The sequence below is a fragment of the Notolepis coatsorum genome, assembly GCF_963971535.1.
Source record: "Notolepis coatsorum genome assembly, chromosome: 20".
NCBI classification, from domain to species: domain Eukaryota; kingdom Metazoa; phylum Chordata; class Actinopteri; order Aulopiformes; family Paralepididae; genus Notolepis; species Notolepis coatsorum.
Window position 1 is genome coordinate 65,684,589 of NC_140184.1, and position 15,397 is coordinate 65,699,985.

The following is a 15,397-nucleotide window of genomic DNA, read 5'->3' on the forward strand; positions in this document are numbered from 1 at the left end:
TTCAGTTTACAAAAATGTAAAGTCCCTGTTTGACTCCAGGATCCTTCTATGCTAAACTCACACCTAGATCAGATCTCTACAGCAGGCAGGAACCAGGCGTCAAGCAACAGTCAGGGAGGAAGAGGAGAGCATTCTCTCTCTGCCTCAAGCTTATACACTAGCATGAAATCCCTCCTTGTTTTTCCCCTATTCACAAAATGATTGGCTTAATCAATGGTCCTTCCTGCGTCTTCCTGTCCAATCAGAACCCACTCAAAATACTAATCTTATCTCCTGTTCCTAACCTTAGCTTGTCTGGCTTTGAATACTTTCTAAGGAATTGGTCAGGAGGTCTTTCAGGCCTCTGAAGATAAGCTGATGACTCCTTTTCAGCTGTCTCCCTCCAGCTGCTTCCCTTTGGCTAATCAACATGTGCTCATCACAAACTGAGCCCTGTCTCTAAGAAGACGTCTGACACTGTAATATTAACCACTGTATTTACTGACATTCTATCAATGTATTCAATGTATGGCTATAACTCCTTATGAACAGATTAAAATATACAACAACTGTAACAAGGACATAAAGCTTAAGGTGAGAGACTGTGGCAAGGACAGAAAGCTTACAGTTTTTCTCAATTGCTTTGGTGCATTTCTCAGATCAGAATAAAAATTCTCATAACAATAGGTTATAACTATAACCATGTTCTGTTAATAGTGGTGACGCTCGGCGTCACTCATGCACTATCCTCGCATATGTGCACGCGCACTGAATAAAATTCCACAATGTACCTTTATCCCAGTATTCGTCTGACCACACCCCTCGTTAGCTTACCTTCATAAGCAGGTGTGTGGTCACCTGCTCTCCTCCTTCCCAAGCTTTCACCACAAGTGAGAACAAGGGCTGTAGCGGCATCGGACGCCGAGCGTCACCACTATTAACAGAACATGGTTATAGTTATAACCTATTGTTCTGTGACATAGTGGATCCGCTCGACGTCACTCATGCACAAGGGAGGCTGAGCGGAGCCACCGGCCGACAAATACACCCCGCTGAAGGCCCCCCACAACCATCAGAACAGGGAGGGCCGAGCCCCCCCGACCCCCCCTAATGGAGGGCACCCCCCCTATTGGAGGTTTCCCGGGAGGGCGACGGACCCGACCGTGCGAAGAGGCACTCAAGCAACTCAACGCACAGGGTGAGCAGACCGTGGTCTGACCCACGACTACACACACGCACAACCCGCATGCCACCCGGGAACGAACGGAGGGAACAACCTCGTTACTGCCCCCAGAATCACGGGGTCAAGGGCAAACCCAACCCTGTGGCAAGGCCGTAGCAGCGGAGCGCGAAGGAAGGCCCAGACCCACCAAAGGGACTGGACCCCCTGGAACGGGGGCCCGGAGAGGTCCATGATGCCAGCATCAAGACCCCACCAGGTGGGCACTTAGTGACCCCGCCCCCCACATCGCCAGCGTATTCGGACAAAGGCCCCTCAGCCGAGCGGGCCCTGTCCCCCCAATAGTACACCGCCTGGCACACTGACCCTGCAGAACAGGCAGTCAGCATGACCGTAAGCACACAAAAAAGGTTAACCAACGGAAGCAGGCAGCGCACCAGGGAAAAACCAGGCAACAGGCTGTTAACCCGAGCCTGGAGACTGCGGACGAGACAGGCGCCAGAGGGGACAGCTGAACACAGCCGCCCCGGCGGAAGGGGCGTATGCTGGCGTTGTTGCATGACCAAGCCTCCATTTAAAAAAAACCCACTTGAGGCAGAGAAGGCTGACACGATTGGCAGACGTCATGAACGTGCAGGGGCACCCTCACCCGGGTAACCCGGGAGTTGACACTGCTCCAACACACCAGGGAATCAACCACCTTGGTGTTACCCAATGCGGTGGTTGTTCCTATAACCCCTCAAGAAAAAAACTGCGGGTATACACCGGCTATACCGCAGTACAAGTGTTTCAGTTTTCAAAAAAGGGTTAACCCAGGCCTACGGGTCGACGAAACATTACTTCGGACCGGGCCCGGCGATACGGGAAGCACAGGATCACCAGAGGAGGTCAAAGACCACCCCAACAGGCTCCTCTTCGCCATGCGTGAGAGAGGAGCGAAAAGAATGGAGAACCAGCCCCAAGCACACCGTACTTGGTATTCCCAGGGCGTTCTCCCAACCAAGTACTAACCAGGACCAACCTGCGTAGCGGCCGAGATCTGACGAGATCGAGCGTGTACAGGTTGGCATGGCCGTAAGCCATTACGACAGTGCAGAGTACAAAATGTACCCAACCAGGGTCTCCATAGCGCTTAACCCTGTGACACCCGGACCGACCTGGCATTTTCCCCCTGAAAAGGCCCAAGTCCCTCAGGGTACCAGAACAGCAGATCTGCATCCCCGGCGGACAACGGGTTTAACTGATCCGGACCAGCGTGACCAGAACCAGTCCCGTGCCCTAACCACGCCGACATGCCTACTCCAGGAGAAGGGGCAGATATGCGTGTTGATCTTAAACATGAAAAGAAGGCGCCACCCAGACGTTCTGTGCGAACCGCGCCCGGTGGCCCACCCCCAGGGCGTGAGACCCCTCTACATATGTTCAGATCCATTCCATCATCATCCCCCAGATATGAACGAGAATCCGTCGACAACCAAAACAGGTCGTCGGAAGAGGAAAAACCTCCTTCCCAGTTGCTTTATAAAAACGCCGTTTTAACCTCAAGCAACCAAGGCGTGCCAGTCAGTCGCCTGATCACAGAACACCCCGAGCTAGCACTATACGTGCGTCGGGACACAACCACATCAATGAACAGGCTATTTAGACCTGTCATTGAATCCCCAAGGCGCCCAGGGGAACGACAAGATGGGTGTGATGCTCCCTAACTCCAACTCTTCTCAATAGAAAAGAAGGAAGCACCAACAGTATGTTTCCCAGTCTACACAGCCGGGGGTAAAAATTGTTCACATTTTTACATCCCACCACCCTCCCATAGGGAGGAGACGGAAATCCCCAGAGAGACTTCCCACGCGAGCTGTACAGATTGAAAAGAATATATTGCACCTTGAGCCATGTAAAAGTTTGGTTTTAGGGCTCTCCGGGGAGGAGGCACTGAACCCATACACACTCAATAATCGAATTGAATCGAATACACACACAATAGAGTAGGACTCCTTCTTGAGGTTCCACTCACCTTGACAATCTGAGGAGGAGGCTCTGTACTCTGAGGAGGCTCCCTCCAGTGATGGGAATAACGGCGCTATAAGTAATGGCGTTACTAACGGCATTCGTTTTTTCAGTAACGAGTAATCTAACGGATTACTCTTCCAATCTTAATAACGCCGTTGCCATTACTGCAAAAAAATGCGGCGCATTACTATGAATGAACCTGTTTCTTTCATCAGACAGATCTCTGCGCCGAGAGGCAATAATATGTTCTTCCTTGTTTAGTGGGCAGTGCGCGAGCCAAGCATACATGCTGACGATTGGCTGAGGTTGAATAAAATGTCATGGTAAGCCAATCAGAGGTGGAGGTGGGCGGGTGTCTAAAGCATCCAGAGTCTGACATACAGCGTGACAAGACAAGCGATCACTGATCAGTCAGCATGAGACCGCGGTCCGTGTAGTGTATGTTTTGAGCCCAAATAATCCAAAACGAATCCAACGAACAACACAAGCGACTCAGTCAACATGAGACCGCGGGTCCATGAGCGTTTTGTGTTCACTCTTTGCAGCGCAGGGCACTGAGTGGCTCTACTGCAGTGCAGACAGCCTTATCAACAGTGCTGCACTTCCTGGTTTAATAGCACATGCTTCAGGTGCTCAGAGATATATATATCTCTGTATGTCATGCATGTCTTAAATGTCATGATTAGATTAGTTTAGATGATTCGATTAGATTCTTATATTTGTATGTTGTGTATGTCATTGATTGATTGATTGAAAAGTGTATTAACAGATTGCAGAATGGGTACAGTACAGTACAGCTGAATACATACAATTGTTAAGGGGATGCAGACCAGAGAAAGACTTTCGTCATAAATGTCATGAATTGAAAATGGGGGACCCTGATGTAAACAAGACGAAACTCTTTCTCTGGTCTGCATCCCCTTAACAATTGTGTGTATTGAGCCATACTGTATTGTACCCATTCTGCAATCTGTTCATTAAAATGTTCAATCAATCAGTATATATTTGTTATTTATTTTTGGTATAGTGCTTAACAAGCATAATTTAATGTTGCCCAGTTGTGGCCTGTTGATTGATTGATTGATTGATTGAAAAGTTTATTAACAGATTGCAGAATGGGTACAGTACAGTACAGCTCAATACATACAATTGTTAAGAGGATGCAGACCAGAGAAAGACTTTTGTCTTGTTTCCATCAGGGTCCCCCATTTTCAATTCATCATATGACACACACGACATACAGATATACAGTACTGCTACATCTATACATTTATGACATACCAGATTTTCAAATACAGTACTGTTTGTGATACTAAAAAAATCCAGAAAAAGAGTGTATATACATTTGACATAGAAACTGTGCATTGGGGGAGGTTGGGTAGTTGGGGTGGGGTTGGGTGGGGCTGTACATTGGAATACTGACAAAGCCATGCTTGGTCTTTATTGTACAACTGGGTTAGGACATTTGTAGGGGCCAGTTTTGAATTGCAGTCTCCCGTAGGTGTTCTTTGAGAGTGTTTTTGAAGGTGGGTAGTGATTCACATTCCTTTACAGCTTTGGGTAGGGCGTTCCACATTGTTGTGGCATAATTGCGAAACGTGTTTAGTCCCTTGTTTGAGCCGAATCTGGGTTTTACATGATTTGTGGAGCTCCCTCTGGTGTTGTGATCGTGGTATTCACTGACCTTTGGGAAGTATTTTGACATGTACATGGGTACCTTGGTCGTGTAGTGTATCTTGTAGACCAGGCCCATTGCAAGTTGCTGTACTCTGTCGTCTACTCTAAGCCATCCTAGGTTGGCAAAGTGTGCAGGGGTGAGGTGGGTTCTAGGAGTCAGGTCAAGCAGTAGTCTGACTAGTTTGTTTTGAGATGTTTGTAATTTGGTTTTTAGTGCCTTTGAGGTGCTTTGGTACCATGAGGTGCAAGCATAGTCGTAGTACCCTTGAATGAGTGCTCCTGCCAGAGTCTTCAGGGTATTCTTGTTTACCAGGGAGGAGATCCGGTACAAGAATCGAGTTCGTTGATTGACTTTTTTTATTACATTGGATGCCATTTTGTCACAGGAAAGATTAGCCTCTAGGATGGAACCCAGGTAGGTAATTTCATCTTTCCTTGTGACAATAGTGTCACCCACTGTAACTGAGAAGCCGTCGGTTTTGCTGAGTTTGTTATTTGAACCGAAGAGAATGGACTCTGTTTTGCCCATGTGTAATGATAGTTTGTTGTCGGCGAGCCATATGCAGATTTTGCCTAGTTCCGAGCTGAGGGTTTTTTCAACCTGTAACTTGTTCTTGTCAGAGACCAGCAGGGCTGAGTCGTCCACAAACAGGAACAAGTTGCAGTCACAAGCTGACGACATGTCATTTGCATAAATTAGGAACAGTAGTGGTCCTAGTATGCTTCCTTGTGGAACACCACAGTTCACTGTGAGGGGGGGGGATAGGGTACCGTTTACCTCCACCATCTGTTCTCTCCCCTCCAGGTAGGATTGTATCCAGCTCACTGATAAACTATCAAAACCAATTGCTTTTAGCTTGTCAATCAGAATGGAGTGATTGACAGTGTCGAAGGCCTTTTGTAGGTCTAGCATGACCATGCCGCAGTATTTGCCCGCGTCCACCTCTTGTTTGATGTGGTCGTTCAAATAGAGAAGGCATGTGTCAGTGGAGTGGGATGTTCTGAAGCCAGATTGGAATTCGTAGATTAGATTTTTATCCGTAAGGTACTTTTCGACCTGTTCGTATACTATTTTTTCCATGACTTTCGAGATGGATGTAAGGATAGAAACAGGGCGGTAGTTGCCTGGGTCTAATTTGCTGCCCTTTTTGTGCAGGGGTGTTACTCTCGCTATTTTGAAGTCCTTGGGGACGTGTCCCTGTTTTATGGAGAGGTTTATTATGTGTGTGATGACTGGGGTGATGGCGGCTGCTGAGTCTCTGAGGAATTTGGAGGGGATTTTTTTGGTTCTTAGGGGGGCCATGTTGTTTAGTATTGTTGAGAATTTGGTTTTGAAGCCAAGCCAGGTTTCTTCAGCCAGTGTACCATTGAGTTCATCTGACCAGTCCAGGCTCTTCAGTTCAAGGTTAAAGGCCTCGCTAGAGTAGGTTTTGAGGTCTCTAGATGTGACCGTTTTGTGACAGCCAGCCTTTTGCTTTAGCTTTTTGCGGGAACAGAATATCATATAATGATCACTTAACCCGCATGCTATAACCCCTTTATTGGAGATCATGGACTTGTCGGAGGTCAGGATGAGGTCAATGGTAGTCTGGGTTGATTCACACTGGTGCACTGCAACCTTGCCCAGGCCCGACGGGGCCCGGCCCGGCCCGGCGGGTTCGGGCTGGGTAGGGCTTTTTTTTTAATAAATAATTCGGGCTCGGCCGGGCCCGGGCACCGCCGTTTTTTTTATTTTTTTTATTGCGTTTTTTTTTTTATTTATTTTTTTTCATATAACTAGGGTTATATGATAACCTTCGTTTTAAGATTCGCTTTCTCTTTTGCGCCAGAGAAACATTTGGATGTAATTACTGCAGCGCGCAGAGAGAACTCAGGGGACAAGTTCAACTCGATTGGTTGTGTTGGAATATAGCCAGTTGGCGAACGTTTTAATTTGTTCTTGGGATGTATGTAGCCGGTTTTGTTAACGGTGTTCAACGCGTTGCTGACGTCTGGTGAGTGATGTTTACTATTTGCTGGGTCGCGACTGCTACTTGTTTTGTTGTGATTTTCATTACGTTGCTCTGCTCGAAATCTGATTTCTGTTTTCTGTTTGTTTGTTTGACTGAGTAGGCTATTGTGTGTCGTGTGTGTGTGTGTGTGCGTGTGTCAAATAAGATTCTATAGCCTTCAATACGTTTTACGAGGCTGATGTGTGACAGTGTGAGTCAGTCTATATAAGCGAGCACTGGGAGAGACGGCATTGCGAAACAGGCTATGTAAATGCTTCTTAGTTTTGTTTATTTATTACGTTCATATAAAACCGTGTTTCGAATATTTAAAACAAATACAAAAAAAATTATATTTCAATAATAATAATAATAATAATAATAATAATAATTTTTTTCAGGTTTTCACGCGGGCTAGGGCTTAAAATATTATTTACAGTCAGGCTTATTTTCGGGCAGGGCCTGAAGTTCAAGGGCTCGGGCAGGGCTCGGGCTTTATTTCAAGGCCCTTGCAGACCACTAATTCACACACCCTTGTGGGTTGGGTGATTAGCTGGCTGAGTCCGTGCAGATCACAAAGCCTACTGAAGGCCTTGAAGACGGGTGCTGCTTTACGTAGCATGTCCGTGTTCCAGTCCCCAATAAGGATTTTTTCTACGCCCTCCACCCCAGTTAAGCACCCATCAAGTGTGTCATAAAAGCCACTCTGTTCTGGTGGTCTATAGATTGTGCCTATTAGTACTGATTTTGCCCTTTCAAATAAGATTTCAATCCATACAGTTTCAATCTCGTCATGGTTAAGGTCAGTACGGTTGTACGGTGTTGAGGGGCAATACATATCAAAAGTTCCAAAACATCTATTCTGTTTGTATTTGTATGATCCACTATATAAACATAGTAATTATAATATCTACATACATGGCATTTGATTGGAGGCTAGTCTCACTTTGTCCCACAGCAACATTAAAATAGTTTAGATAAAAAATCTTGAAAGTAACGCAATAGTTACTTTCTGAAGTAACTAGTTACTTTTATAATTTGTAACTGAATAAGTAATTTAGTTACTTTTTGGAAGAAGTAACTAGTAACTGTAACTAGTTACTTTTTTAAACAGTCACATGGAAGGAGAGTCCCAACTCACAGAAGGCCCGAATAGGAGCTTTGTGAGGAGGAGCCCTGACCACCCCCCGAAACAGATCCATCATATGAACCTGAACAGCACACGGAAGTCCTACCAACAGAGACGCGCACAGTGACGTACTCTATGGTGGGGGAATTTCTGCGGTGCACACGCCCAATATTCCAGGGCGTGGGACCAGGAAACTCCCCCCCCCCCCCCCCTCCCCCCCCCCCCCCCCGTAACGTGCCGAACCGCAACGTGACAGGAACCTTGAAGGACAGGTGGGTTTACCCCTGACCAACAGAAAAAAGGGGGAGGAAAGGTTACCAGTTCACCCCTCTACGACCCCACACCCATGATGCGATGTAATGACAAAAAGAGTATGGCGCAGTCATAGTCAGCTCCATGAAGCGTCTAACAGCTTCACACAGCGCATGTGCCAACCTGCTATCTGATTTTTACTAAGCAAAAAACACAGAATAGAGAGGGCCCTCCAAGAGCCCCGGTACCAGACTTACACATGTGCTTCTGTGGCCAGCCCAACCCAGTTGTAGGTCACACGACACACACAACCCATTATCACCTACAAAAAATGGCAAAAACACTCTACAGAGGAACGCCGTTTTTCATAATGAGAGAATACACAATTCTCGATTAGTATCGGCCACAGGCCTTGCTAAGCACACACGAAAAAGTGACCAAACAATCTTTTCTTTAGGAAAATAAAGTTTCTCAAGTGGTTAGCACAACCCCAACAACTAAGCCAAGGGTTACATCGTATCCCTACCACACAGTGACACAATATAGTGTAACAACATGTCTGAAAGGAGGATGAAGAAGTCCCCAGGGAACCGGGGGGAAACACAACCCTCCTACTTTACCCTTAATACGGCCAGTTAAACAGGTAAACCTGTTAATATGTGAACACACTGTTCATTGTCATTACAGGCTGAGAAAAGAATCATTCTTTACTCATATGTCACTAAGCATAGCTTTATAGGTTAGTTTAACCCCCTTAGTTGTGAGTACACGATACATGAACACACAATGTGTCTCAACACAACAAACCAGATCATTTTCACATCTGTAACAATAACCCGATTTACATGGAGACCAGTGACAAGACAATTCACACATAACTCGCGTCGTATCCTAAATGTAGTGCAGCAACACTCGTTTTGGAAAACATCGTTATTTACAAAACATTTAGAAGGGAAAGCAAGAAGAAGTGTTCAAGGTCTGGTCAGGACCTTGCCTACCGGGAGCGCAGATCAACCGAATTGCAGTCTCTAACATGGCACCGAAGTAAACACAGCCTCCTGTGTTTGACGACACGGGCAGCTCGCTGCTCCAACCCGCCGCTACGGTGCTCCTTGTTGACGCAGTCCTCGCTGGCCTGGCTCCGGGCAGGTTCGACGGACATCCTCTGTCAAAGATGACGTCGTAGTCAAGAGTGTTTAAAACATGTTATAGTCACAGCACGTTCAACAGTGTAGCATTAAGCCAACGGCCGCTCTCGGCCGATAGCAGCAAGCTAACGTTACCTAGCCTAGCACAACAGGCTTGGTAAACACAGCGAGCTAGCGCCGCAGCTAACAGCTGACTGGCTAACACAGTAGGCCACAACTAGCACGCAAGCTAATTAGCTACCACCGGAACTCGTACACAACGATACAACAAGACACTCAGACAGGCCGCCGTTCTGAAACCCTCCTCACCTTTTAAGAGAGAAGAGAAACGAGATGTTAACACAGTTTTACAACGGTGAGTTTACCAACATCCGGCGGCGCCAGCACAAATCCCATCTGGGCTGTAGCTGACTTGAACATGGATTTTCCGATAATGAACATCCATGCTCACATTTCCTCGTTTAGGGTAAACTCTCATTTGCATATGAGAGACGGGGCCTATACGGTGACAGAGAAGTACCCACGCATCCAGAGATCCTGGGATCACCAGTTACTGGTCGTGGCCCACTAGTTGCTATAATGGGCTTCAGACCAAGGTCCTCCGCCATTGCCTAAGAGGCTGAACAAAGGACCCTAATCTGGGGCCGGTGTTAATAAACATTGTCAGCTAGCCCCCATAGCACTAACAGACAAGTGGAGCTCGCAAGCAAAACATTACTCACCAACCTGGAACCCACCGCTTCTCACAACAGCGGCGCGTCCTACAGTTCAGCTGTGTCCTGAAAGGTTTTACCGCAACCAGCCACAGCAAGGAACTGCAGTTGGGAGACATGCAGCGGCGCGCTCCCAATACGAAAACCGGTGGAGGTTTTTAGAATGATCACCATCTTCCAGACACTCCAGTGACGAAGACAATATCGCCGTATTTTCTCGAAAATAGTGAGAGAGAAAATAAAGATATGATGTCAACGTATCTCTTGTTTTCCAACTCTTCTCCTACTATCACATCACGTCAAGTGGGGTACTACCGAAGGCACTTCCTTGTGGTGAAAGCGAGAAAGGAGGAGAGCAGGTGACCACACACCTGCTTATGAAGGTAAGCTAACGAGGGGTGTGGTCAGACGAATACTGGGATAAAGGTACATTGTGGAATTTTATTCAGTGCGCGTGCACATATGCGAGGATAGTGCATGAGTGACGCCGAGCGGATCCACTATGTCACAGAACTGTTAATTCAACCTCCACAACATTTAGTAATTTGTGCACATCATAGTAGCAGTTTCTCATTCCTCCGAACAAATTGCAAATGCTTTTGGACATGCATCAATTGCTTTCATACAATTCTCTGCTGTTTTATAACATTATCATTTGCTTATGTCATGTCAGTCAAAATTAACTATACTTATGAATGCTGAATAGTCATTCTCTATAAAACTAATAGTCCTCATTTCATTGCTTGAGTCATTACATACAAAAATGTTGAATTAGACAAACAATGTGTCACTTGTGGACCATGTTGTCAAGCACGGCCTCACAATGGCTGAGGCTGGTCAAAGGGTGCAGCCAAATGTTGAGAGAACTACTGTACATTTTATTATTCAAACATTTAGTCGGGATAGCAGGTGTGTACATTGGACAGTAATTCAGCACTAAACAATCTGCACTGCCCTACTGCCATTGTGTCATACATGAAGCTTACAGTTGTACAGTAAATGACCAAGTATGGCTTTGTCAGTATTCCAATGTACAGTGTCCCCCACCCACCCCCTACCCAACCCCCCCCTCCAATGTACAGTCCCCCCCCCCCACCACCCAACCCCACCCCACCTACCCAACCTCCTCCAATGTACAGTTTCTACATCAAATGTATACACTCTTTTCTGGACACTTTTTGTATCACAAACAGTACTGTATTTGCAAATCTGGTATGTCATAAATGTATAGATATAGCAGTACTGTCTATCTGTATGTCGTGTGTGTCATATATGTTATGATGAATTGAAAATGGGGGACCCTGATGTAAACCAGACGAAAGACTTTCTCTGGTCTGCATCCCCTTAACAATTGTATGTATTGAGCTGTACTGTACTGTACCCATTGCAATCTGTTAATAAACTTTTCAATCAATAAATCAATCAAACAGTGGGACAAGAACTTGTTTAGATTTTACATTTAGACTTACAGCTTTACTGCAGAACAGATTTACTGTATTGTAGTCTAACGTAGTGTTACAGTAAATATTTGCCATATTTACAGTATGGTACTGTACTGCAGCATTTGGGAAGTGGGAAGCACTGTTATTGTACACTACAGTAATATGGGTTACGTGAAGCAGTATATCTCATGTTTACTGTACATTACTGTAATTTTACACTGCACCACATAGGATTGCAAGACAACCTCGCAGAGGTGGAAGAGGGCCCCTTTTTTCTCTGCAACAAGAGGAAGCCATTTGTGCAATGGTGATTGCAAACAATGCCATAAGGTTGAGAGAGATACAAAGCGCTGTTATAGAGGATGACAATATCTTTTGGTAATATTGAATCCGTTTCAATCGCTACAATTGACAGAGTGCTCAGGAGAAATTAAATGCGCATGAAATTATTGTAGTACAATGTGCCATTTGACCGGAACAGCGACAGAGTGAAGGAGATCCGTCGCCAGTATGTATAGAACACTATGCATACTCTAATGTTCAGTGCTGTAAACTGGTTACATTGTGTAGTGCCATGCAGTACACTTACATGACAGTTCATAGTGTACAATATGTTGTCCAAAATGCATTATGTTACACAGGAAAAGTTTATAGTTTTTCTCTCTCTCTCTTCTGGGATAAAGCATGTACCAGGGAACCGCTGCACACATTCATATACATTGATGAGTGCGGGTTTCAATCTAGCAAAAGGTAGAAGGCGTGGAAGAAATCACATTGGACAGAGAGAAACCATTGATGTCCCAGACCAACAAGGAGGGAATATTACAATGTGTACAGTAATGTGTAACTTAACTGTAGATTTATGTCTTGAGCATTTTCAGGTAGTGTCACCAAGATCTGACTTTTTTGCATTGGAAAACACTTACAGAGTGATCTGTCATAATGAAAACATGACAAAGCTATTTGACTATCTTGTTCATAAAGATGGTGTCAGGACTTTTCATTTTGATGACACTGACACTTTCATTGACAAGAATACTTGCTTTTGAGGAAGGAACTATCCATTTTGAGCAAGTGACATGCTTTTGCAGGTTATCAACTAGGTTTTGCAGTTTGTACTAATTGTTTTGAGAAATGCACCAAAGCGACTGAGAAAAACTGTAAGGTGAGAGACTGTGATGAGGACAGAAAGCTTAAGGTGAGAGACTGTTACGAGGACAGAAAGCTTAAGGTGAGAGACTGTGATGAGGACAGAAAGCTTAAGGTGAGAGACTGTGACGAGGACAGAAAGCTTAAGGTGAGAGACTGTGGCGAGGACAGAAAGCTTAAGGTGAGAGACTGTGACGAGGACAGAAAGCTTAAGGTGAGAGACTGTGATGAGGACAGAAAGCTTAAGGTGAGAGACTGTGACGAGGACAGAAAGCTTAAGGTGAGAGACTGTGACGAGGACAGAAAGCTTAAGGTGAGAGACTGTGATGAGGACAGAAAGCTTAAGGTGAGAGACTGTGACGAGGACAGAAAGCTTAAGGTGAGAGACTGTTACGAGGACAGAAAGCTTAAGGTGAGAGACTGTGGTGAGGACAGAAAGCTTAAGGTGAGAGACTGTGACGAGGACAGAAAGCTTAAGGTGAGAGACTGTTACGAGGACAGAAAGCTTAAGGTGAGAGACTGTTACGAGGACAGAAAGCTTAAGGTGAGAGACTGTTACGAGGACAGAAAGCTTAAGGTGAGAGACAGTGACGGAGTCTGGAGGCATAATTTTCTTATTCAGATCACGAAACAAGAAAGGATCATGTGAGGCTTCAATAGGAACCCAATGAACAAACCAAATCCCCCTCAAAGGAAAGTACAATGACTGAATAAGCAAGGTCATTAACAAGTGACTGACTGACTGACTGACTGACTGACTGACTGACTGACTGACTGACTGACTGACTGACTGACTGACTGACTGACTGACTGACTGACTGACTGACTGACTGACTGACTGACTGACTGACTGACTGACTGACTGACTGACTGACTGACTTGCTGGCTGGCTGGCTGTCTGGCTGAATAAACATAATAAAAGCATGAATGAATAAGGGCAGTAAGCCTACTGTAGGTAGATGTCTGTAGGTAAATATTACAGTGACAAATACTGTAGGTTGTCTTCTTGGCTATAGATTTGACCAGGAAACATAGTATTGTGATGATTGATCAGTTTATTTGAGATGTTTTTCCGAGAGCAGGGAGAGGTCCTCCATCTTGAGATGCTTAGATTCAAAATGGTTGTCATTGTTGTACATGATGCATAATAAACGTACATCTCACAGCTTTACAATTTATCTCCCTTGTCATGTCTACATACTGTATTCGAAATATATATCTGTATGTCTGTGTATCACAGTGCTTCGTGTGGGACTATGACTCCAGGGGGAAACATGACTTCATCGGAGAGTTCTACGCCACCTTCAGAGAAATGCAGAAAATATCCAGTGGAAACAAGGTATAAAACACATACAAATAATACACATAATACACATACAATAATACACATAATACACATTCAACAATACACATATAATAATACACATGCATAGTAATACACATACAATGACACATATAATAATACACATACAATAATACACATACAATAATACACATACAATAATACACTTACAATAATACATTTACAGTAATACACATACAATAATACATGCAATAATACACATACAGTAATACACATACAATAATACACATACAATAATACACACAATACCCATACAGTAATACACACACAATAATACACACACAATAATACACTTACAGTAATACACTTACAATAATACACATACAATAATACACTTACAATAATACACTTACAATAATACACTTACAGTAATACATATACAATAATACACATACAGTAATACACATACAGTAATACACATACAATAATACACATAGAATAATACACATAGAATAATACACTTACAATAATACACTTACTTACAGTAATAGACATACAATAATACACACAATACCCATACAGTAATACAGATACAATAATACACATACAATAATACACTTACAGTAATACACATACAGTAATACACATACAATAATACATACAATAATACACTTACAGTAATACACACAGGAAAAGACAAAGAAACGCATCTATAAAATATAGGTAAAAGTATTATGATTTCTTAAAAATGTAGTTGATTTGTAGGAATATAATAATACATACAAAGAAGTGTATGTATGCAGTGGGGCGAAGGATCAAAGATAGAAACTGACAGTGCTGTGCAGAAGATACACACTAATAGGGAATATACACAGAGGGTAGGATACCTGCCACCCAGTGATGCCAGGAATGTTCTTTTAATGTCACCCTGTGATGTCTGTCATAGATGAAAGAAATGTCATGACGTCTCTACATTAGGAGGAAATTGCATTGCAAGGTCATAACTCCTGCCTGTCTCCTTGTCCTTTTCTCAAACGTGTCTCTTTAAGGTCACGTGGGATTGTGTGAATCCAAAGTACAAACTGAAGAAGAAAAACTACAAGAATTCCGGAGTCATTATCCTCAGTGACCTTAAGGTAGGAACCAATGACTCATTTCACGCTGATCAATATATATCTACCACGTCTTAACGGAACAGTCAGCCGTGGACAGAGTTATACCTATCGTTGGATGAATCTGTTGTTTTAACCGTAGGGGAGAGTGGGGTGAGTAGTTCCACTTTTTACTTAAAGTGCCTTTAAAGCAAGGGGATTACAGTAATGCCCCCAACTAAAATATGTACATATCGTTTAGGATGTTGTGCATCCCTGGGGACAATCACTTTGGATCTTAAATAAACTGTTTCAGAAATATAGCTTTAGACAAAA

At 44.2% G+C, this 15,397-nt stretch overlaps 1 protein-coding gene across 1 annotated transcript in view; it reads left to right on the plus strand.

Moving 5' to 3' along the window:
- The window catches only part of cpne7 (copine VII), a gene marked incomplete at both ends in the record, with an annotated part of 210,175 nt that overhangs the window by 137,638 nt on the left and 57,140 nt on the right, over nucleotides 1–15,397 (plus strand). The window contains 2 exons of the mRNA XM_084337136.1: nucleotides 13,908–14,006; nucleotides 15,020–15,106. Coding sequence (XP_084193262.1) covers nucleotides 13,908–14,006; nucleotides 15,020–15,106 — 186 coding nt within the window. The remainder of the gene's footprint in view (nucleotides 1–13,907; nucleotides 14,007–15,019; nucleotides 15,107–15,397) is intronic.